Genomic DNA, 26,480 nt, shown 5'->3' on the forward strand with positions numbered 1-26,480 from the left:
CTCCAATAGACGAAGGAGGTTTGTCCTGGGCGGGGCATACCCCGGTAGAGGAGGTGGGGATTCTCCTGATATAATCACAGAGCCTCCGGGAGTCTCCCCCTCCAATAGACGAAGGAGGTTTGTCCTGGGCGGGGCATACCCCGGTAGTGGTGGGGACTCTCCTGATATAATCACAGAGCCTCCGTGTGCTCATAGGAGAGTCTCCACCTCCAATAGACGAAGGAGGTTTGTCCTGGGCGGGGCATACCCCGGTAGAGGAGGTGGGGATTCTCCTGATATAATCACAGAGCCTCCGTGTGCTCATAGGAGAGTCTCCACCTCCAATAGACGCAGGAGGTTTGTCCTGGGCGGGGCCCGCAGTGGGCGGTCCTGTCATTATATAAGCGGAATGGTGGGGGTGGGCTGAGCTCCGGGGATGAGATAAGCCGGGGATCAGAACTCACTAATCATCCGACAACATGGCCCCTGTCCTCCTCATCGCAGCCATACTAGTGGCTCTCTACATCCTCATCTACTACAACTTCATCCAGGGGAGACAGTGCAAGAGCGAGCAGAGCCTGAGGGGGAGGACGGTCATCGTCACCGGTGAGGGGGGGACACATGGAGTATAGTGACAACAGGAGGAGGGGGGGGGGGGACGCATGGAGTATAGTGACAGCAGGAGGAGGGGGGGGGACACATGGAGTATAGTGACAGCAGGAGGAGGGGGGGACACATGGAGTATAGTGACAACAGGAGGAGGGGGGGGGGACGCATGGAGTATAGTGACAGCAGGAGGAGGGGGGGGACACATGGAGTATAGTGACAGCAGGAGGAGGGGGGGACACATGGAGTATAGTGACAACAGGAGGAGGGGGGGACGCATGGAGTATAGTGACAGCAGGAGGAGGGGGGGGACACATGGAGTATAGTGACAGCAGGAGGAGGGGGGGACACATGGAGTATAGTGACAACAGGAGGAGGGGGGGACGCATGGAGTATAGTGACAGCAGGAGGGGGGGGGGACACATGGAGTATAGTGACAACAGGAGGAGGGGGGGGACGCATGGAGTATAGTGACAGCAGGAGGGGGGGACGACACATGGAGTATAGTGACAACAGGAGGAGGGGGGGGACGCATGGAGTATAGTGACAGCAGGAGGGGGGGGACACATGGAGTATAGTGACAGCAGGAGGGGGGGGGACACATGGAGTATAGTGACAGCAGGAGGAGGGGGGGACGCATGGAGTATAGTGACAGCAGGAGGGGGGGGACACATGGAGTATAGTGACAGCAGGAGGGGGGGGACACATGGAGTATAGTGACAGCAGGAGGGGGGGGGACACATGGAGTATAGTGACAGCAGGAGGGGGGACACACATGGAGTATAGTGACAGCAGGAGGGGGGACACACATGGAGTATAGTGACAACAGGAGGAGGGGGGGGACGCATGGAGTATAGTGACAGCAGGAGGGGGGGGGACACATGGAGTATAGTGACAACAGGAGGAGGGGGGGACACATGGAGTATAGTGACAGCAGGAGGGGGGGACACATGGAGTATAGTGACAACAGGAGGAGGGGGGGGACGCATGGAGTATAGTGACAGCAGGAGGAGGGGGGGGGACACATGGAGTATAGTGACAGCAGGAGGAGGGGGGGACACATGGAGTATAGTGACAACAGGAGGAGGGGGGGGACGCATGGAGTATAGTGACAGCAGGAGGAGGGGGGGGACACATGGAGTATAGTGACAGCAGGAGGAGGGGGGGACACATGGAGTATAGTGACAACAGGAGGAGGGGGGGACGCATGGAGTATAGTGACAGCAGGAGGGGGGGGACACATGGAGTATAGTGACAGCAGGAGGAGGGGGGGGACGCATGGAGTATAGTGACAGCAGGAGGGGGGGGACACATGGAGTATAGTGACAGCAGGAGGGGGGGGACACATGGAGTATAGTGACAGCAGGAGGGGGGGGGACACATGGAGTATAGTGACAGCAGGAGGGGGGACACACATGGAGTATAGTGACAGCAGGAGGGGGGACACACATGGAGTATAGTGACAACAGGAGGAGGGGGGGGACGCATGGAGTATAGTGACAGCAGGAGGGGGGGGGGACACATGGAGTATAGTGACAACAGGAGGAGGGGGGGGACGCATGGAGTATAGTGACAGCAGGAGGGGGGGACACATGGACTATAGTGACAGCAGGAGGGGGGGCACATGGAGTATAGTGACAGCAGGAGGGGGGGGGCACATGGACTATAGTGACAGCAGGAGGGGGGGCACATGGAGTATAGTGACAGCAGGAGGGGGGGGGGACACATGGAGTATAGTGACAAAAGGAGGGGGGGGCACATGGAGTATAGTGACAGCAGGAGGGGGGGACACATGGACTATAGTGACAGCAGGAGGGGGGACACATGGAGTATAGTGACTGCAGGAGGGGGGGACGCATGGAGTATAGTGACAACAGGAGGAGGGGGGGGACGCATGGAGTATAGTGACAGCAGGAGGGGGGGGGGACACATGGAGTATAGTGACAACAGGAGGAGGGGGGGACACATGGAGTATAGTGACAACAGGAGGAGGGGGGGACACATGGAGTATAGTGACAGCAGGAGGGGGGGGACACATGGAGTATAGTGACAGCAGGAGGGGGGGGGACACATGGAGTATAGTGACAGCAGGAGGGGGGGGGACACATGGAGTATAGTGACTGCAGGAGGGGGGACGCATGGAGTATAGTGACAGCAGGGGGGGGGACACATGGAGTGTAGTGACAGCAGGAGGGGGGGGGACACGTGGAGTATAGTGACAGCAAGAGGGGGGGAGGGACACATGGAGTATAGTGACAGCAGGAGGGGGGGGACACATGGAGTATAGTGACAGCAGGAGGGGGGGGACACATGGAGTATAGTGACAGCAGGAGGGGGGACACATGGAGTATAGTGACAGCAGGAGGGGGGGACACATGGAGTATAGTGACTGCAGGAGGGGGGGACGCATGGAGTATAGTGACAGCAGGAGGGGGGGAGGGACACATGGAGTATAGTGACAGCAGGAGGGGGGACACATGGAGTATAGTGACAGCAGGAGGGGGGGACACATGGAGTATAGTGACTGCAGGAGGGGGGGACGCATGGAGTATAGTGACAGCAGGAGGGGGGGAGGGACACATGGAGTATAGTGACAGCAGGAGGGGGGGGACACATGGAGTATAGTGACAACAGGAGGAGGGGGGGACGCATGGAGTATAGTGACAGCAGGAGGGGGGGGGACACCTGGACTATAGTGACAGCAGGAGGGGGGGGGGACACATGGAGTATAGTGACTGCAGGAGGGGGGGACACATGGAGTGTAGTGACAGCAGGAGGGGGGAGGGACACATGGAGTATAGTGACAGCAAGAGGGGGGGAGGGACACATGGAGTATAGTGACAGCAGGAGGGGGGGACACATGGAGTATAGTGACAGCAGGAGGGGGGCACTTGGAGTATAGTGACAGCAGGAGGGGGGGACGCATGGAGTATAGTGACAGCAGGAGGGGGGGGGGACACATGGAGTATAGTGACAACAGGAGGAGGGGGGGACACATGGAGTATAGTGACAACAGGAGGAGGGGGGGACACATGGAGTATAGTGACAGCAGGAGGGGGGGGACACATGGAGTATAGTGACAGCAGGAGGGGGGGGACACATGGAGTATAGTGACAGCAGGAGGGGGGGGGACACATGGAGTATAGTGACTGCAGGAGGGGGGACGCATGGAGTATAGTGACAGCAGGGGGGGGGACACATGGAGTGTAGTGACAGCAGGAGGGGGGGGGGACACATGGAGTATAGTGACAGCAAGAGGGGGGGAGGGACACATGGAGTATAGTGACAGCAGGAGGGGGGGGACACATGGAGTATAGTGACAGCAGGAGGGGGGGGACACATGGAGTATAGTGACAGCAGGAGGGGGGACACATGGAGTATAGTGACAGCAGGAGGGGGGGACACATGGAGTATAGTGACTGCAGGAGGGGGGGGACGCATGGAGTATAGTGACAGCAGGAGGGGGGGAGGGACACATGGAGTATAGTGACAGCAGGAGGGGGGACACATGGAGTATAGTGACAGCAGGAGGGGGGGACACATGGAGTATAGTGACTGCAGGAGGGGGGGACGCATGGAGTATAGTGACAGCAGGAGGGGGGGAGGGACACATGGAGTATAGTGACAGCAGGAGGGGGGGGACACATGGAGTATAGTGACAACAGGAGGAGGGGGGGACGCATGGAGTATAGTGACAGCAGGAGGGGGGGGGACACATGGACTATAGTGACAGCAGGAGGGGGGGGGGACACATGGAGTATAGTGACTGCAGGAGGGGGGGGACACATGGAGTGTAGTGACAGCAGGAGGGGGGAGGGGCACATGGAGTATAGTGACAGCAAGAGGGGGGGAGGGACACATGGAGTATAGTGACAGCAGGAGGGGGGGACACATGGAGTATAGTGACAGCAGGAGGGGGGCACTTGGAGTATAGTGACAGCAGGAGGGGGGGACACATGGAGTATAGTGACAGCAGGAGGGGGGGAGGGACACATGGAGTATATTGACAGCAGGAGGGGGAGGGACACATGGAGTATAGTGACAGCAGGAGGGGGGGGAGGGACACATGGAGTATAGTGACAGCAGGAGAGGGGGAGGGACACATGGAGTATAGTGACAGCAGGAGGGGGGGGAGGGACACATGGAGTATAGTGACAGCAGGAGGGGGGGAGGGACACATGGAGTATAGTGACAGCAGGAGGGGGGGAGGGACACATGGAGTATAGTGACAGCAGGAGGGGGGGGAGGGACACATGAAGTATAGTGACAGCAGGAGGGGGGAGGGACACATGGAGTATAGTGACAGCAGGAGGGGGGGAGGGACACATGGAGTATAGTGACAGCAGGAGGGGGGGAGGGACACATGGAGTATAGTGACAGCAGGAGGGGGCACATGGAGTATAGTGCCAGCAGGAGGGGGGAGGGACACATGGAGTATAGTGACAGCGGGGGGGGGGGGCACATGGAGTATAGTGACAGCAGGAGGGGGGGAGGGACACATGGAGTATAGTGACAGCAGGAGGGGGGGAGGGACACATGGAGTATAGTGACAGCAGGAGGGGGGAGGGACACATGGAGTATAGTGACAGCAGTAGGGGGGGAGGGACACATGGAGTATAGTGACAGCAGGAGGGGGGAGGGACACATGGAGTATAGTGACAGCAGGAGGGGGGACAGGTGGAGTATAGTGACTGCAGGAGGAGGGGGGTATACATGGAGTATGACAGGAGGAGGGGTGGGGATACATGGCGTATAATGACAGGAGGAGGGGTGGGGATACATGGCGTATAATGACGGGAGGAGGGGTGGGGATACATGGCGTATAATGACAGGAGGAGGGGGGATACATGGCGTATAATGACAGGAGGAGGGGGGGGATACATGGCGAATAATGACAGGAGGAGGGGTGGGGATACATGGCGTATAATGACAGGAGGAGGGGGGGATACATGGCGTATAATGACAGGAGGAGGGGTGGGGATACATGACGTATAATGACAGGAGGAGGGGGGGATACATGGCGTATAATGACAGGAGGAGGGGGGGATACATGGCGTATAATGACAGGAGGAAGGGGGGCAAGTAGAGTTTAATGACAGGGGGGGGCGGGCATGGAGTATAGTGACAGCAGGTGGGGGGGGTCATATGGAAGTATAGGAAGATGGGCACATATAGAGTATAGTGAGGTCAGAAAAACTCTCATACAGATCAGAGTGGGGGATACGCATATATAGAGACTGATGACAGATTGGCACACATCCCACACATACGGAGTATAGTGATGGGGGGGGGGGGACGCGTATAACCCATTCTGAGTATAGTGACAGGGGGGGACATGTACAACCAATACAGAGTGACGGAGGGACATATACAGTATCTCACAAAAGTGAGTACACCCCTCACATTTTTTAAATATTTTATTATATCTTTTCATGTGACAACACTGAAGAAATGACACTTTGCTACAATGTAAAGTAGTGAGTGTACAGCTTGTATAACAGTGTCAATTAGCTTTCCCCTCAAAATAACTCAACACACAGCCAATAACATCTAAACTGCTGGCAACAAAAGTGAGTACACCCCTAAGTGACAATGTCCAAATTGGGCCCAATTAGCCATTTTCACTCCCGGGGGTCATGTGACTCATTAGTGTTACAAGGTCTCAGATGTGAATGGGGAGCAGGTGTGTTAAGTTTGGTGTTATCGCTCTTAGGCCCCTTTCACACGGGTGTTCCGTATATCACCCCATCCATTTGCGGGTGATATACGGACATAATGCATGTCAATGGGATTGCAGATGACAGCGGATGACCATCCGCTGACATCCGATTTTCGTCCTTTCAGTTCTGTTCCGTTTTTTGGAACGGAACAGAACCCTATTTTTCTTCTGTTTAAAAAACGGAACGGATGCAAAATCAGATGTCAGCGGTGTCATCCGCTGACATCTGCAATCCCCATAGACATACATTATGTCCGTATATCATCCGCAAACGGATGGGATGATATGCGGACATACGGACAGGGTGACACAAGTGTCATCCGTGTCCGTGAAGAAAAAAAAAAAAAAGTGCCGCAGCGGAATAAAAAATCGGAGCGGCCGTGTGAAAGAGCCCTTGCTCTCTTATACTGGTCACTCATGGCAAAGAACTGTCTGAAGATCTGAAAAGAATGGTTGCTCTACATAAAGATAGCCTAGGCTATAAGAAGATTGCCAAGACCCTGAAACTGAGCCGCAGCACGGTGGCCAAGACCATACAGCGGTTTAACAGGACAGGGTCCACTCAGAACAGGCCTCGCCATGGTCAACCAAAGAAGTTGAGTGCACGTGCTCAGCGTCATATCCAGAGGTTGTCTTTGGGAAATAGACGTATGAGTGCTGCCAGCATTGCTGCAGAGGTTGAAGGGGTGGGGGGTCAGCCTGTCAGTGCTCCGACCATACACCGCACACTGCATCAAATTGGTCTGCATGGCTGTTGTCCCAGAAGGAAGCCTCTTCTAAAAAAGATTCACAAGAAAGCCAACAAACAGTTTGCCAAAGACAAGCAGTCTAAAGACATGGATTACTGGAACCGTGTCCTGCGGTCTGATGAGAACAAGATAAATTTATTTAGTTCAGATGGTGTCAAACGTGTGTGGGGGCAACCAGGTGAGGAGTACAAAGACAAGTTTGTCTTGTCAAGCATGGTGGTGGGAGTGTCATGGTCTGGGGCGGAATGGGTGCTCCTGGCACTGGGGAGCTACAGTTCATTGAGGAACCATGCATGCCAACATGCACTGTGACATACTGAAGCAAAGCATGATCCCCTCTCTTTCCGAGACTGGGCAGCAGGGCAGTATTCCAACTTTATAACGACCCAGAACAAACCTCCAAGATGGCCACTGCCTTGCTAAAGAAGCTGAGGGTAAAGGTGATGGACTGGCCAAGCATATCTCCACACCTAAACCCTATTGAGCATCTGTGGGGCATCCTCAAATGGAAGGTGATTGAGCGCAAGCTCTTTAACATCTCCCAGCTCCGTGATGTCATCATGGAGGAGTGGAAGAGGACTCCAGTGGCAACCTGTGAAGCTCTGGTGAACTCCATGCCTAAGAGGGTTAAGTGCTGGAAAATAATGGTGGTCATACAAAATATTGACACTTTGGGCCCAATTTGGACATTTTCACTTAGGGGTGTACTCACTTTTGTTGCCAGCAGTTTAGTCATTAATGGCTGTGTGTTCTGTTGAGAGGACAGAAAATTTACACTCTTATACAAGCTGTACGCTCACTACTTTACATTGTAGCAAAGTGTTATTTCTTCAGTGTTGTCACATGAAAAGATATAATAACATATTTACAAAAATTTGAGGGGTGTACTCACTTTTGTGAGATTATGTATATGTGTGTGTGTGTATATGTATGTAAGTATGTGTGTGTATATATGTATGTGTGTGTATATATATATGTGTGTATATATATATATATATATGTATGTATGTATGTATGTATGTATGTATGTGTATATATATATATATATATGTGTATATATATATATATATATATGTATATATATGTATATATATATATATATGTATATATATATATAATGTATGTGTATATATGTATGTGTGTGTGTGTGTGTGTGTGTGTATGTATGTATGTATATATATATATATATATATATATATATATATATATATATATATATATATATATATATATATATATATATATATATATATATATATATATATATATATATATGATATTATTTAAAGTGATAGATTGACATACACATCTGCAGAGTAAAGTAACAAAGTTTGGTAATTTCCTGCAAAATAACCGGGACAGAAACGTCTGTAGTCAGGCGATGATCTATTTGATGAATTCAGTGATGTGAATTATTAAGCTCATTGAAGCCTAACACAAGGGCCTCTTCTTGTTTTACAGGAGGAAATGTAGGAATCGGGAAAATGACGGCCCTAGACATGGCTAAGCGGGGGGCTCGGGTTATCCTCGCTTGCCGTAACAAGGAAACGGCAGAAGCTGCTGCATATGACATCCGCAGAGTGAGTGTACAACCCTCCCATGTCTGCTATAGACAGTGATCACATAAATGAATGTCTTTATGTAGAGAGGATTACTATCATACAGTTCCTAGGCTCTACATCTAGAATCTGATTGTACAATCACTTTTAGATCTGCCAACAACTATGTAATATAAGGGCCTATCTCTGACTGAATACACACAGAATGGATTGTATAACTTTGTCCTCATGTTACCTAATTTCATGTAAATCAAACGGAGATGTACAGGGATTATATACAATGGGACTGTTTAGTTCAGGGATCCTCAAACTACGGCCCTTCAGCTGTTGTGGAACTACACATCACATGAGACATTGTAAAACTCTGACATTCACATACATGACTAGGCATGATGGGAGTTGTAGTTCTTGAACTGGAGGGCCATAGTTTGAAGACCCCTGGTCTAGTGTATAGCCAGCCTTATTTGAATTTAGTACTGCGGATATCATTACTCCTTTTGGAAAGGCTTTACAGAAAGCCTATAAATAAGAGGATAAACATTGGACCTTTTTGGAAATCCTATCAAGAAATATAGAGAGAAAAATAGAAATGTGTATTTCACACAATGCATTCATAAGCATTTCCAAATTTTGTCATAAAAGCAGCCAGATCCTCAAGATCCCCTTCTAATACACAGATACCCTATACTCTGCATAGCATTTTGTAAGTATTCTGTTATTTACATGTCTGGTGATTCTCTTCCAAGTTCCCACAAGCCCAATATATCATATTTTATATTTTAATATTTTAGCCCTGAACTATTTTTTTTAAAGTGGTTGTAAACCATTCTATATACCCAGTGATGTGATTGGACTCGGGAGATACAGAGATGAGACAAATCCTTCTTCATAAGTTGTACACGTTTATCTGCAGTCTTCTCTACAGCCTTACAAAGTCTGAGATTTATAAAGTGTGTTTGAGCCATCAGAAAAAAGGGACAGATAGGTGAAATTGCACTCAGAGCTTAGGGCAAGCTGATTGGAGGAAAGGGACACACCACCTTCATATAGCACACAGGAACAGAGCTGAGGCTGTTAATCACAGGCTGTGTGCTAGAGCTCCCTCCCCTGTCACCTTTTTTCTTTTGGGGTCCAGAAACTTGTCAGGAGTGATTCATGCTGATAGCAGAAATGAAGGCCACAGACAGAAATTACATTTACTGCTCTGGATTGAAATGGAGTACGAACTATAGAGGGATATGCTTTGTTCATATTTCATATCTGAGGTTTACAACCACTTTAAGGTTGCCCAGTAAACTAAAGGGCCCATTCACATTAAAGCAGTGGTGGTGTTACACAGTGGAAGAGCACCAGTCACCGTTCTCACTACAAGGGGTGTATAATGTCACATTTACTGATTGTCACCGCACAGGAAGCGCACCATACTGCTTTGCGATGACGTGAATATAGTGTCACTTCACATAAGCTTAAAAAAAAAAAAGTTGTGTGAGGCAATTAAACGCACATCACACTGCCTCCTGCCACATGTCACTGCAGCCTTAAAGAAGTTGTAAAGTCAGGAGGCTTTTTTATTTTTTTTTTCTTAGGCTGCATTCACATGTCAGCGTATGGATCGCAGGAAGAATCGCCGCGATTCCGCCCGCGATCCGGAGATCATTGCAAATCGCAGGACGCCTGTGCATTGCCCGTGATTTGCAATAGCACCCCAAACGCTGAGCGATGTTGCCGCAATTTCCACCTGCCGAATCGCGGTAACATCGCGCAAAAAAAAAACCGCGGGACGTATTACGGCCAAAAAAGTACAAGAGCTTCTTTTGAGCGTATTGCGTCCCGCGATTTTTTTGCGCGATGTTACCGCGATTCGGCAGGCAGAAATCGCGGCAACATCGCTCAGCGTTTGGGGTGCTATTGCAAATCACGGGCAACGCACAGGCGTCCCGCGATTTGCAATGATCTCCGGATCGCGGGCGTAATCGTGGCGATTCTGCCCGCGGTCCATATGCTGACATGTGAATGCAGCCTTAATGTATGCATTAAGATAAAAAACCTTCTGTGTAGCAGCCTCCCCAGCACCCCCTAATACTTGGAGTATAGTGAGGCGCTACTACCCTTGTTTTGCACCAATTGATAAATGATTTTAAAGTGGAGCCATAGGATTAAAAAACAATATTCAATATTTAAGATGCAATTGTGCCTTTTTAGGTGCAATCAAATTTGAGTTTATGTTGTATTCAAAAATGGAGTATAATATAGCACTATTATTCTTATTTACACAAGTTAGTGGGTATTATACCAATAAATAAAATTATTTAATGTGCAATTCCAAGTGCAATCAAGACAAAATTGTGCAATTGATGCAAAATGTATAGATCCCAAGTGCATGTAGATGTGTAAAAAATCATTATGCTATACTCAACAACTCATTTGAAGTGAATAAGTGCATAAAAAATGTGAACACCCATGCGATCTGATTCCAGTCAGAATCCACAGTTTGGAGTGCGATCTGAGAACCGATCTGGGGGTGTCATTAACTTTGTATTGACACCCGCAGCGGTTCGCAGAGGGCAGTGTGAACTGCCTGCGGGGGAGATGCAGGAACGCGCACTAGAATCGCACAGGTTTCTGCATCACAGTAGTGTGAATCCAGGCTTAATACACTGCTCACCGCACATTAACCTGCTCCAGTTCAGTGTGCAGGCAAGTGTGAAAAAATAAAAAGCCCAGGCTGCAATACTCCTCTGGTGCTGTGCTCTGCAGTAATGCCTTTTCACCACAAGATGTCCTTAGTTGTCTGTGTTCAGTGACGCCTAGTCCGTAACCTAGAAGCCTGAGGACATACTGTCAGTGCAGGGCATTATGGACTCCCTCCTTTTAAGCCTTCAGTGGAAGGATGCAGATAGCGGCACAGATGTGGTCACCTCAGTGCCACTTTCTGCATCGCCAAACAATGCCCACTGATAGAGAATCAGAAGCAGTGGAGGACCCTGTTCAACACATGACTGAGCTGAAGATGTCTGGAATAGGTAAGCATTTCAAAAAATTAAGCTTCACTGACATGCAGGCGATCCTTCAGGGGGAAAGCAGTGGCGGACGAGCCCAAAGTAAAGCTGGCCATAAACTAGCCGAAAAATCGTTCAAACTCCTTTTCAAAAAACAAAAAATCGGCTGTGAGAGCAGACAATCGTGCCATCATGTAATGACCGAATTTCGAACGATAAATCGTTCAATGGACATAAATTAATCAGTTTTTCGTTCAGTTTGTCCACATATGTCTAGTGCTAACAGTTCGGCTGAGAAACACATTAATCTTTTAACTTATCGTTCGTTTGGCAGAATTTTCATTTTAATCGATTTTTCGGCTCGGAAAAGTTAAAAACGATTTTCTATTTGTGGCCGTTAACTGAATGAAAAACCAACGATCGGACCAAATGACAGATTTTCTAACTATTTTTCGGCTAGTGTAGGCTTTAAGATCACTACTGCACACCTTATAAAGTGTCTGTAAAATCTCCTTTTAAATTTTCGAAAACGTAATATGGGAAAATACCCAAATGATCCATTCAGTTTGTATGTAGTCAAGCTGGCCTTTCCACTACATTGTACAGTCAGATTGTAATCTGCGTGGTCAGCGTTTTGCAAAGGCACTAAATTGATTCCTTTCATCACACAGCCATTGTATGACTATTTGTGGGGCAGTACACAGAATAAAGCGGTAATTCCATTTTCTGTTCTCCTGCAGATATTTTATTCAGTCTCTCTAACCCTTTAAACAAGAGCAGGCTATCCTCTTGGCAGTCTCCTCTATAGTGCAAGTAGCAGAATTGTCTCTTGCTTATTGTTATTGGCTTTCAGTTCAGATAAAGTAAAGTTATTAAAGCCACAGTCCACCCTATACAAAAATGTAATAAATGCATCCAATTTAATAAAATATAAAGTGCATTTATATAATGTTTGCATTGAAGTCTGCAAAGCATTTCAGCCATGGTCAGAGCAATAGGTAATGATTAAGCACACAGTCAGTGTGTGAAACGCGTCTACCTTGTCACGATTGTCATATTTGGATGTCCAGTCAATAAACCTGGATTTTGACTCAACCTGGAGTGCTGCCAATTCCTTTTTTTTTTATCATGGTCAGAGCAATGTGGGGGCAATGCAAAGGCTGCTGCGGACATCCGGGGGCAGACTGGCAACTTTCGGTACAAACCTGAGGCCCATGGGGCAGCGAATCAGCCCCCCTTCCACTCTCCCTATTCATGTCCTCCTCCTGCCCCCATTCCAGGCTGAAGCCCTGCTCCAGGTACTTTCTACTCACCGGCTGAATCTGGGTTCCCAATCTGATCAGCAGGGGGCAGTTGGGGGGAGCTGTGACAGCTCGGTTGGGACTGGCCAGGGGAGGAGAGTTTTCAGTGGGGCATGGAACCGGCCTCTGCTCAGACACAGTTTACACCATCCATGCTGCGGAGGGAGGTCTGCGCTCTGTCCTTGTCTTCAAGCAGCACTCAGTAGGTCAGTGGCAGAGACTTTTTACTTCTTTTCACCAGGAATCCTTTAGGTGTGTCTGTGGCAGAAGCGGTGCAGCTTTTTTACAGGACATCTGAGCAGCCCAGGGGGCAATTGCCCCCCTGGCCCAGTCCTCCCCTGCGGACATTCTCTAGCCCCAGATCGGTACAGAGGTAGAGCTTTTTTGTTTTAGGACTGAAGGAAGAAAACCATGGACTACAAGTGCTGTGATATCGCCACACTTGTGCTCCTCTGAGATCTGCAAGTCCCTCGCGGGCAGTGTCAGATGAGAGTTGTAGTCCCTCACATGGTCTTGTGAATGGATGATGTGGCTGTATAGGTGGAGCCGTGCATAGCTGTGCCAAATTCAAGACCAAACAGGTGTGTGCAGGGAGGGGAAATACCCAGCAATTGAGGAAAGGGGAGAGGTTGGAGGGAGGTGGACTGTGCAATGTGATCATGTTTTGCCCTAAATATGGGTATTGCATGAAATCTGCTCAGAAAGGTGGATTTATGCTTTTGAGTAAGTCTGGGTAAACAATTTGATTCCTGCTGAACCAGCAGACCTTCGAACAGCTGCCTATCTGACTGAAGCCGGTCTTGCTGGAAACCCAGCAGTCGATCCGCACTCGCAGCCACTGGCTGATCAGTGTGTTCTGGTGGGTTGGCAGGCAGCCCCTCTGTCAGAATACCATAGCACAGTTTGGAAATCCTCGCACTAATGTTTGTGTTAGTATGTCTCAATCTTGTCAGTTTGTGGTTTTTATTTTTGTGTCTACCCAGCCTAAGTATCCTGTCACATGGACTATGACACAATCAACCTTAATGGGCAAAGCACGGGTTCTAAAATATCTCCTTGCATTCAATGTCTGTAATCACCATTAACCACTTGCCGACCGCCGCAAGTACATATACTGCGGCGGTCAGCCCCTCACAGGCAAAGTGACGTATGGGTACGTCACTAGCCTATGAGGCTCTGGGAAGCGAGCGCACGCCGCCGGAGGCTCGCTCCTGCTCGGTCACGGAACCCCACCCCCCGCGCGTGTGCCCGGTGGACCCGATGTCCGCTGGGCACTCGCGATCATCCGTTAGAGCGGGAGAAAGGCAGGCGGCTGATGTAAACAAGCCGCCTGTCATTCTCCCCTGTGTAAGAACAGTGATCATACGGTTCTACTATGTAGGACCGTTGATCACTGTTCCTACACCTCAAGCCACAGCCAATCACAGTTAGAATCACGCCCCTAGGGACACGCACAACCCCTCTCTCTCAAAAAAAAAAGTTAACCCCTTCACTGCCAGTGTCATTTTACAGTAACAGTGCATATGTATAGCACTGATTACTGTAGTAATGTCACTGGTAACCCCAAAAGTGTCAAATGTCAGTCAAGGGTCCGATCTGTCCGCCACAATGTCGCAGTCCCGCAAAAAAATCGCAGATCGCCGCCATTACGCGTTAAAAAAAAAAAACAACAAAAGTGACAAAAATGTTTCCCTTAGTTAGTTAACCCAATAACTTTTGCGCAAAACCAATCAAAATACGCTTCTTGCGATTTGCAAACATAGGTAGCATAAAACAAATTGGCCTAAAATGTTACAAAATTTTGATTCTTACATTTTTTGGGGGGTGAATTTCATATGAAAAAAGTGAAAAATATTGTTATTTTTGCAAAATTGACGCTCTTTTTTTTGTTTATAGCGCATGATCAAAAAATTGCACAGGTGATCAAATACCACCAAAAGAAAGCTCTGTTTGTGGGAAAAAAGGACGTCAAATTCGTTTAGGTACATCGTCGCACGTCCGCAATTGTCCGTTAAAGCAACGCAGTGCCGAATCGCAAAATAGGCCCTGTTTAGGAAGGGGGTAAAATCTTCCGGGGCTTAAGTGGTTAATAGGTTGTTAGTGATTGACATCTGCAGTAGCTGTGCAGATAAGAGAACACCTCTGAATTATTGGACTCAATAGCTGTTCTTGTTTTCTGGGCATTTTGTAATCCATCTCTATGAATGAGCTTTGTGTTCTACATGATTAAACCGAACAAAATAACTGCAGCAGCTTCTCTGTACAGAGAGGACAGCAAGGAAGATAAAACTTGCAGCTGCGCACTCCATGTCACATGTGTGACGGTTTTAAATCAATACAAAGGTCGCTCATTCCTTTCAGTGGGTGGGTGTGGCAGTGTGTACAGTGATTGCGTGCATTGTATTTCACATGGTTATGTGATGGTTTATATAAACAGTCCCTCTCCTGTATCTTTTCTGCAGTTATCTGGGAACCATGAGGTACTGTTCATGAAGCTTGATCTTGCCTCTATTGCATCCATAAGGTCGTTTTGCAAAACATTCCTTGATAGCGAGCCACGGCTGGATATACTGATCAATAATGCAGGTAAGGAGATGTACACAAAGGCCTCTGGGTAAAATCGGAACCTTCTATTCATTACTGATACAGTGGTGTGGATATCAGGACTGTGTGTGTCCTAGTGACTAAAGCCTAGTACACATGATCAGAAAATCATACAAAGAATACCGAATATACACATACATACTGAAAGCCACACACATACTGAAAGTATGAAGAGGAAGTATAAGGAAGAGGTGAAGCCTCGAAACGCGTCAGCCATCATCCAAATAGGATAATGGGACATTTGTATGGACTACACCTGAGACTCAAGCAATTGAGTTAGATACGATTGTTTTTCACCGTTGTTTGTGAGTAGCCATTATGTTATATCAATAAAGCCATAATTGAGGATAATGCGCTAGGTCGGTGCGCCCTTCTTTGTTTTTTTTTGTTAACATACTGAAAGCCACCTGGTTCCTGCAGAACCAGCAGAATTTCGGTATCCCTTTACTTGGATTAAGGGTAGTTCAGTCTACAAGGTGCAATAGTAGAGCTAAAAGAAGAAATGCTGTAGCAACTAGTTTATGCTGAGTAACCAGCGGGTTAAACAAAACAAAAAACTCAGATCCCTGCATCTACATAAAAGATGTGGATGCAAGGATCTCCCTGCACTATGTTATTCTGACGGGGGACTTCTCCCTGTCACAATACACTGATCAGCACTGCAGTGTGGTTTTCCAGCTAGACCATTCAATGGAAGCCGGTCGATCGCTTCTCTGCATTCTGGCTAGGATTAGGTATAGTATCTGTTTTTATCAGTGATCCAGTGGGGTTGCTATGCTATCATCTGACCTAACCAAGGTTGGGTGGTGGCTATGCAAACCTGCTGGAGTGATGGGGACCTGGAAAGTTAGTACTGACAGGAATTGAAACTGGAGTGCCCATAGATCATTGGGGGCTGGGAGTAAATTCTCCCCGAGAAAGCTGGAAGAGTCCATTACCTCCTGATTTGAGCGTTCTGCCTTGTCTGGCAATGGGCTGGGAAGATGGAAGGTCCGCGGTGTCTGTGCCCCCCTGGAAGTGATCGTCCTAGGGGTGTTCTTGGTAACACTTGGGTGTGGGAATTCAGAGGTGTAAACTGATCACATGGTCACCAAATTTGCTTTTTTTTTTTTTGTACTTCTCCTCATGGGCTGGGCCTTTTGGCTAAAGTCCGGGGCAATTTTTTTTTTTTTACCAGGCCTCAGGGCCTTGCCAGTGCACTGACATGCACGGCTATTCTATTTCTCTTCTCCTACGTTTTTGTTACCTTTCAATTTTGTGTGTGTTTTCTTACTGGATGAAAGGTGTGAGTCCTCAGACTTACCCTGATGTCTAGGGGGAGGATGTGCTGCCCTCAGGTTCCTGCTCCCCCCTGCCTCTGGGGGGAGGGGGGTCTCTCTTTGGGAGAGCTCCCCTGAGCAAGTATTCAGGGTTAGCTTTGGCTGGCCTAGAAGAATGGGGTCTGCCAGGTCTTTTGGCTAGGCAGGCAATGCAAATCCATGTCCCTGTCAGGAGCCTTACACCCTGGAGGTCAGGGTAGATGTCCTTCTCCTTTGGGGGTGGACTAAAGCACACCCTTAGGTGCACCTTTAGTGTGTGTTTCATGTGCAAGTTTTTGTTCACTTACGGCTTTTTTCATTCTTTCATTCTAGGTTTTTGCATTACCGCCAACTAAAAAAAAATATTAAAAAAACGATCTAACTATCGGCTTTTGTAACAGAAATCCATAATTTGTCGGGTTTAGCATGAACCGATCAAAATTTCAATATGTGTATACCCAGCTTTATTACTTGATGGGCATTAAATATTCCATATAGCGAAAATGTGCTTGTTCTTTTAACTCAATGCCTGGTTCTCTCAAGTATATTTAGAAGTTGCCTTGGGACCTTAATGTAAAAAGAAGTGGAAGGATGCAGGTAGAGATTTTCCCATAGGGACATGGGTGTGACATTTTTGTTAGTATACTATTTTTGCCACTAGTGTGGTGATAGCGTTAAGCATCTTGTATCCCACTAGAGTCCTTTGATCCCCCTAAATCAGCCTTTTTTAACCAGGGTTCCTTCAGAGGTTGCTAGGGGTTTCTTGAGAAGGGAGTAGTGGCAGTTTGGGCTCAGTGTGTAGGTAGGAAATGGATGTAGAAAGGGCACTATTGTCACTGTCTGCGTTTCTTTTCTGTATTCTTATTTTAATATTTTAAAGGATTCACAACCTTCTGTAAACATTACGGTTTACCAAGGGCTTTAGGTCTAAAAACTATAGTGGGGGTTTCCTGAGACCTAAAAACTGTTTTTAAGGGTTCCTTCGTAGTAAAAAAGATAAACACTGCTCTCTACTTGCTCAAGTCAAGATTAAGCTCCGCCTCTCCTCTGGGTAGCCCCTGCCCCTGTCATTCAGCTATCCAATGCCTGGATTTCTGTGGGCAGTAAAGGCTCCAGCATTGACAGTGGAATGGAAAGTGGTAGGGCTGAGTGTTAGAAGGGTGCATGGCTTAGAAGACCAACTCCTGCCAAATTGTTTTTATTTTTGGCAGTTTCACACCACAGCGTTCAAAAAAAAAAAAAAAAAAAGTACAGCAGCATGTATTTTTTGTGATCCAACACCTATGTCACTACAAAACATCCACATGTGGACATGGTCCCACCCTCTATAGATAGAACTTGCTTGTGAAGACTTTCTGAAGATTTTTTTTTTTTTTTTTTTTTAAGTCAGCCAATGATTTCTGCTGCCCGTTCCATACACCCCTACTGGGGAAAGTAATGTCTTCAGATCAATCACTTATGGGCCAGGGGTATAGTACCCAGACTCCACTGAGAAAATTAGGGGCGGCTTGTAATGTTACCCAGTTCGCACTGGATCCTGCACGCAGCTCTCACCAGAGCACATGACATGTTATTTGGTAATGTCACTGGCAGAGTGCTCTACAGGTCCAAGACTGTGAACCCCAGCGAGGAAGTCGTGTCCCTGAAGGCTTCTTTTGGGGAATGTCCTCTGTGATGGCTGAAGATTGAGCCTTATAACAGCCCTACAGCCTGGATTGATGAGAGCCTGCATGGGTGGAAGTCCCTTATGTGGCTGTGCTCAGTAGAATTCCCCTAGGCGCAGTGGTCCATTTAGGCAACGTGCTGCTGGCGGAGGGGTGGCTGTGGGACTACAGTCTGTACTGGGAAGTGCTACTAGTGTGCTGTGGCTGCGCCACTCACTGAAGTTTGCTGCCAGCTGCACCAAGTCTGACAGCATGGGGTGTAAGCAAAGACATTGGCACATGCATGGCTGAAATTTTGGATGCTTAAGGCACCTGAAGCACATGTGGGAAGCGCTTTTAAGGTCATTAAATACCAGGACAACAGTGGAACTAATGGTGGGCCCTTCCTTCTTGGGTGTATTGACCTTCAGGGAGCCATAATGGAGCGCAAGCAGAGTTGGAGGAAAGGACTAAGGTGTGGGCTCCCACATCCTTTTCTTGGGTAGTAAGGCCCGCCTTCTGAGTTTGCTCTGTGACAGCTTTCCTAAGGGTCAGAGCGGTTCTTAATCCCTGCCTTTTGTCTGGGTTTTCCACTACTTTAGGGGCACATTTTTCCAATTCCTTTGTGTCCAGGGAGGATTTTGTTTGCAGACAGTGGTTCTCACAGGGGCTTGGAATGCCTGGGACACAGGCAGACATGGATACTCTTCCTGTCCTCCAGGGGAAGTGGGGGAGGCTGGGGAGGATTAGGATTTGTCTTTGGGAGTGTTCTCTTTGGAAGAGACTCAGACTGCTGGCCTGTCTCAGGCACAGAGGAGCATGGTTGTTTTTTGGAGGATGCAGTTAGAGCAAATTTTAAGACTGATGTCCTCTGTTGTCTGTGCGGACGATACGCGTCAGGAGCTCGCAGTAGAACTTCATTTTAATACATTGCCTGTTACCATGCGATTCTTGTAAGTGCGATTCCTTTTATTTCATTAAAAGTTTTTAGCAATATTGCGCTATGTGCACTCCTTTTTCTGGTTTTCATGTCATCTGGTCTTGAGAGACTTCCATCCCTCTGCCTACCACCTTATGAGCTGAAAACTAATTCCATGGTAATGATCGTAGGAGGAATCGGGATCACCTTGTAAAGCCGGAACAGGTCTGTTTGTTATATGGCAATTCAGACCCATTTAATCTGGTGAGAGCCCACTTTTACTGTTCACCTGGTGTTGGGATTCTTTTCATCACGTGTGGATTTACATATGTATACCAACAAGATGGATCACTTCTTTGGGACTTTTATTTAAGCCCTATTTCAGTATTGGACTTATGTCACAATATCCTATATATATATATATATATATATATATATATATATATATATATATATATATATATATATATATATATATATATATATATATATATATATATATATATATATATATATATATATATATATATATATATATATATATATATATATATATATATATATATATGTTCAATTGTATCACTCTTGTATATTATGTACACTCATTAGCGCTGCACTTTTTTCTTCCACTTGCTGTTTTAAAAATTTGTTTATCAATTATGTTGTGCTGGCAGCTTGACTTGTTTTGGTACTAGCGCTTTCTAGACACTTTTTTACTGTAAGTGATGTATGCTGATTGGGCTCTCCCAGATAAGGTGTTCGTGCCTCCAAAAAGGTTCACTCAGCAGTAGAGGGGTTCTCCAGCTGTAGACCCAGCTATTTCCTACTTAAACTAGATCTTGATGGTCCCAGTGAATGAGGTTCCAGTCTTTAAGGACACTATGAATAAGAGGTTGGAAACTGTATTTAAGGCGTTTCTCTTGGTAGGTGCAACTTTGCAGCTGACTGTGCTTGCAGTGAGTATCTGCCAAGCTCTCAAAGTGGACAAACTCCAGGGTCCAGTCCAGGGAACTGGATTCTTTCATAGGACAATACCAGGAGAAGTTCCGGAGAGCCTTGAGCTTCTCAGTGGATGCCTTGGAAAGATTTAATTTGGCAGCTCTCTAGACTGGGCGTTTGTCTTCTTGAGCAGAATCTTGTGGCTAAAATGCTGGTCTGCTAAACTTCTCTGTGGGAAGCAAATTGAGTGGCTGCCCTTTGATTACAAGCCTTTGTGGGCCATCATTGGTTGCCCCCATCCAGAAGGTGATTGTGGGTAAAAGCATGCTGCTACCCCTGCAGAAGGTGAATCCAATGGGCAGAAGCCGGGGCCTCCTTGGACAGGAGTCAGTGTCCTTGTTTTTGGCCACAAGCCTCATGCTCCAAGCCAAAACGTATCTTCATATTCCATAACAAGGGTACCTTGATGACCTCCAAATCTGGAGAACAGTTGTCTTTCGAAATGGGAGCCAACCCCGCTCTTGCAGGTGGAGGCATTTTTATCAACCTTTTTGAAGTTGTTCATACTCAGGACATTTCAGACGAATCGGTCTGCTGTGTGGTGTGAAGAGGTTACAAGCTAAAGTTTACTGCACTGAAATGTCTCTTTGGAGCCTCAAAAAAGAGTGGGTTTCTTTACAGCACTGAAAAGGTTGCTGTCTTAGTGTGTTATCGCACTTGTGCAGGAAGTTTTAAAGTTTTACTGCATCTATTCAAAGTCAAATGGAGACATCCAGCCTATTCTAGACCTCAAGGGTCTCCACAAATTTTTGCAAGTGCAAAATTCAAGATAGTCTACCAAGTCAGTGATTATTTTACTTCACCTCCACTAAGGGACTTCCTGTAGTTAGTGAATATAGAGTGCCTACCTGTACATCCTGGTCTTTCGCACTCATCAAATGTTAAGGTTTGCTGTTGAGGATAATCCCTACCAGTTTGGTGTTGCCCTTCCATTGATCTTGGAGCATTTACCAAGGTTGACTTGGGTTCTTGGGCTGTTGAGGGAGTACCGGGATGACCAGCTACTTTGAGAACATTTGCTCAAACCTTGATGCTAAACATCCATCAGATAGTGTAGTTCCTGGAGCGGTTCATCATTTAGGTACTGAATCTCCAGAAATCATCCTTTTTTCTTGACTCAACATCTGGACACAGTTCAATCCAAGGTGTTTATTACACAGGAAAAATGCCTTTTCCTCCAATCCCAGGTGCAACCCCCTAAGGTCTCTGAAAAATCCCTCAATCAGCTTGTGCATGAGGATTCTGGGGAAGACTGTCTCCTTCTTCTTTGATGCAGTTGTGTATGCCCAGTTCCACTCCAGGGAGTTTTAACTCCATAATCTGTCAGTCTGGGACAAAAGTCTATAATGACCTGATCTACCTTTGCTTCCGAATCCAAAGACCAGGTCCGCTCTCGAGTAGCGGATCTTTTCCCGGATGCTGGATGTGGGAAGATCCTTCCCTCTGATAGCTTGGATGTTTCTCACAATGGATGCCAGCTTGTCAGGTCTGGAGGGAGGTGTTGAGTACCAGTTGGTTCAAGAATGCAGTCGGTGGAGGAGTGGACTTGGCAGAACTTCAGGCTATTTGTTTTTCCAACATTGGTTCAGCTGCCTTTGGAGTCTCCAGGTTCAAATGCAGTTGAACAATGGCACAACGAGGGCATACATCAGTCGTCAGGGTGGGTCAAGAGCCTGCACTTTTCAAGAAGAGGTGATCGTGTCCTGGGCAGAGCTTTAGTTTCAGTTCACTCCCGCATTCACTTTTTAGACATGCTTATTTTGGTGGGTAGACTTTCTCGGTTGTTAGTAGCTCAGCTCAGGCAAGTGGGCCCTTTACCAGGAGATGTTCAAAGCACTTTGTAGAAGGTCAAGGTCTGGGGATATGGATGTTCTGGTTCAAAACAATGCTTAAACTACTTTTCTCCTGGACCAGGGATCCCCAGGCTTTTAGGGTGGTTGCCCTGGTGACTCCTTGGGATCTTGTTTCTCTGATAAGTGTTCTGATATATGCGTTCTCTGAATTTCAGATCTACCTCATCTGCTGCGGCAGATAAATACGGAAAGACATTTTTTGATTGCAATGCTCATCCCTCATTCGAAGGCCTATGGCATTTTAAGACCAGGTTTATTCTACCAGGAGTGTCATTGCTTCCTGGCCAATTCAGCATCATTTTCAGCCATTGAAGTTTGTAAGTCTAGTACCTAGTCTTCTGTTCACATGTTTACGAAGTTTCACCTGGTTGATGTCTTTGCTTCTGTGGAAGAGTTTTGGGCAAAGGGTCCTAAGTTGGCTTTGTTGTGGGATCTTACATTGTTCTGTTTTTTTGGGTTTTGGGCTTGTTGCCCGCCACTCATATTCAGTGCTTTGGGACATCACAATTATTTATGATGTCCCATGATGTATTAGGAAATAATGATTTTTTTGGTTGACTTGTAAAATTCTTTCTCTTAGGGTACATCGGAGGACACAGAAAATGTTCTCTTTTGTATGGTTTATCATTGCTTGCTACAAAACTGAGGCTGTACTGTGCAGAGAGGGATTATGCCTGGATGGGGAAGCCTGCCACCTGAAGAGGGCAGCATAACCCAGTAGTTTTGGATATGAAAAAAAAACTGTCATGCAACGTTCTTCAATAATGAAGGTTTACTTATAAACTAAAAGTCCTATTTTTTTTTTTTGCCCTAAAATACAGTAGAACTCTCTCCCTCCAACATTTGAGGATTGGCATACTCAGGTCAATTCCACCCCGCCTAGAGTGGCATATCTTACAACAAAGGGGCACCTCACGCAAATTTGACATCTATAGGAACCATGGTTATAGACCCTGAACTTGCTTCACTAGCCTTGGTGTCCTTATGGATATTTTGATTTACTATGCGTTCTGCCATGCATCTACTCTATAATCTCCTATCTGATAGTTGGCTTGTGTAACCAGTTGGCACATTTCTGACAGTAGTGTACTGTACTTAACCGGTTGCCGACTGCGCACAGTATATTTACTGCGGCAGTCAGCCCCGGCCAGGCAGAGTGACGTAGATCTACGTCGCTCGCCTGTCACTGGGTTTTGAGCCAATAGCGGGCGCCCGCTGAGGCTCGTTCACGGAGGAGTGCGGGCGTGTGACCGGCGGCTTGTAAACAAGCCGCCTGTCATTCTCCCCTGTGTAAAAATGGAGATCAGACGGTTCTACTATGTAGAACCGTTGATCTCTGTTTTTACACTAGTAGCCATGTCCCACTACAGTTAGAATCACGCCCCTAGGACACACTTAACCCCTCCCTGTCCAGTACAGTTAACCCCTTCCCTGCCAGTGTCATTTTTACAGTAACAGTGCATATGTATAGCACTGATTACTGCAGTAATGTCACTGGTACCCCCAAAAGTGTCAAAAATGTCAGTTAAGGGTCCGATCTGTCCGCCGCAATGTCGCAGTACCGCAAAAAAAAAATCGCAGATCGCCGCCATTACTCGTTAAAAAAAAAACACCAAAAATGACAAAAATCTTTCCCTTTGTTAGTAAACGCGATAACTTTTGCGCAAACCAATCAAAATACGCTTTTTGCGATTTTTTTTTTTTTTTTACCAAACATATGTAGCATAAAACAAATTGGCCGAAAATGTTAAATTTAGTTTTTTACATTTTTTGGGGGGGGGGAATTTCATATAAAAAAAAAAGTGAAAAATATTGTTATTTTTGCAAAATTTACGCTCTTTTTTTGTTTATAGCGCATGATCAAAAAATCGCACAGGTGATCATATACCACCAAAAGAAAGCTCTGTGGGAAAAAAAGGACGTGAAATTCGTTTAGGTACAGCATCGCACGACCGCGCAATTGTCCGTTAAAGTCACGCAGTAAAAAATCGCAAAAAACCCCCTGGTCAGGAAGGGGGTAAAATCTTCCGGGGCTTAAGTGGTTAAAGCATGCTATATGTTCTGACAAATTATTATTTTAACTTAACTTGGTTGAGACAGTGGTTCTTTTCCCTTAGATATTCTTGATGTATTATTTTGTTAATCTTAGTTTTACCCTTTTTCTCTTGTGCAAAAGTGGGAGTGAGCAGCGTTATGTGTGATTACAGGATATATTGCTCATTATAACCGCCGTATCTACATTCCTGAAGTAACTATTTACTGTATAACATTGTTTTGACTCTAAACTTTGCTCACGGCTACAATGCTGTGGATATATTTGGCTACTGTCTTTCTCGTGCATTTTATTTTTCCTTTTCCATGTGTTTTTTTTTTTTTTTTTGGGGGTGGGAGGGGGGATGGATGTTTGTGTTTTTGTAAACAAAAAAAGTGTGTGTATGTATGTATGTATGTGTGTATGTATATGTGTGTGTGTGTGTATGTGTATATATATATATGTATGTATGTATGTATGTATGTATGTATGTGTGTGTATATATATATATATGAGATACCACTGCGAAGATATTGTAAGTTTCAGAAGCTGAAATGGTAATCGTATTCAGAGCTGATATCCTAAAACAAATGAATGTGTAAAGAATTTAATGATGCGCAAATATCCGCAGCCCTAATCATGTTGCATGTTTTGATCCCTGCAGGCCTTTCAGCTAAAGGCAAGACCGAGGATGGCTTCAATATGATCTTTGGCGTCAATCACCTAGGGCATTTTCTACTGACTCATTTACTTCTGGATCGCCTTAAGCAGTGTACCCCAAGCCGTATTGTTGTTCTTGCATCTAATGCCCATAAGTGGGGAAGAATCAACTTTAAGAACCTAAACCCAGCTGGTGAAACATGGCTAGAAATGTTTAGGACCTATAGTGACAGCAAACTTGCAAATGTTTTGTATGCCCGAGAGTTGGCCAACCAATTACAAGGAACTGAGGTGACTTGCTACTCTGTCCATCCAGGTATGTAACAAAGCTCAATGGATAAGCTGGGTATAGGGTAGTAGAAGTATTCTCTTACCTATGGCAAATTTACCCTCCGCTTGCTCTTCTTTTGTGGGTCCCCTATGGTTTCAGAGAGATTTGCACCTTTTTGTGAACTGGTACACAACCGCTTTATTATCCTGACACTTTCCCTAAAAACAGACACCGCGGGTGTGGAGTAAAAATATGCATTAATTTTGTATTGACCGGTGACAATTGTAACCCTTTTTTTTGCCAAAAACCTGCCCTACACCTTTGACAGCTGGCTGAATTTTGGGGTCGCTCTTCTTGCAACAACCAGTGGTTCTTGTGCTCTCCCACTCCTCCTCGCATGAAAAAAAAAAAAAAAATAGGATGGCAGGGGTGTTTACTGGTGAGAGGTCCGATATTTAAATGCCACTCTGCGTGAATCCAGAAGCACTCTGCCTCTGCCTTGAGCACATTTGGGTTCACAGCTGTGGGATCCTGACTGGTTGCAGCTAAGACGGCAGCACAGTACAAAGGGAGTATCAGGGGTAGGGTAACACCCCTTCTTTTTTTTTTTTTTTTTTTCTGCAAATACCGAGTACCGATTCCTTTTTTTGAGGTGTAATTTGAGCCCATAAAAAAATGATGGATTCAAATCGCACTCCAAAGACTCACATGTGATTTAAACAGGAATGTGGTGCAGTTCCTTTTCGAGAAGCAAGCCCCAACGCTCCTAAATGAACCCAGTAAAGAAAGACAGTGGAGCGCCATCTAAGTGCAGCAATAGGCAAACCGTTAATTAAAAAATTTTATAACAACTCACATGTTGATGCGGATCTGCAATATGCCAAATCTGCACGGTTATAGTGTCCCCCATCCCACGGGACCTGCCGATGATGGAAAACCATGGACACTTGCAGTGCTCGCAGGCCTAGAGAAGGTGTATAGCTGGTCCACCCCCCAAGCTGACATTACTTCTGCCCTATACCCAATTGTGTGCTCAAAGCTGGTTTACAGTGCTCCTAGAACTGCCTACATCTTCTCCAGCCCTGTGAGCAGTGCAAGCACCATGGTTTTCCATCACTGATGGACACAATGTACTTTTAACATGTGAGTTATATTATTTTTTAATAAACTGTTTGCCCACTGATGCACTGGATGGCGCATCCCTATCTTTCTATACTGGCTTCACACAGCAGTGCGGCAAACTGAATGCGATTCGAACAGGAATAACACTACATTCATATCCAAATTGA

General features: G+C 46.4%; 1 protein-coding gene across 1 annotated transcript in view; it reads left to right on the plus strand.

The window, feature by feature from the left end:
* The first annotated feature begins 375 nt into the window (after positions 1-375).
* Positions 376-26,480, plus strand: part of DHRS13 (dehydrogenase/reductase 13) — a 42,196-nt gene continuing 16,091 nt past the window's right edge. The window contains exons 1-4 of the mRNA XM_082244642.1: positions 376-585; positions 8,515-8,633; positions 15,375-15,498; positions 24,925-25,236. Coding sequence (XP_082100768.1) covers positions 459-585; positions 8,515-8,633; positions 15,375-15,498; positions 24,925-25,236 — 682 coding nt within the window. The 5' untranslated portion in view covers positions 376-458. The remainder of the gene's footprint in view (positions 586-8,514; positions 8,634-15,374; positions 15,499-24,924; positions 25,237-26,480) is intronic.

Source organism: Pelophylax lessonae (genome assembly GCF_965119305.1).
Source record: "Pelophylax lessonae genome assembly, chromosome: 2".
NCBI lineage: Eukaryota > Metazoa > Chordata > Amphibia > Anura > Ranidae > Pelophylax > Pelophylax lessonae.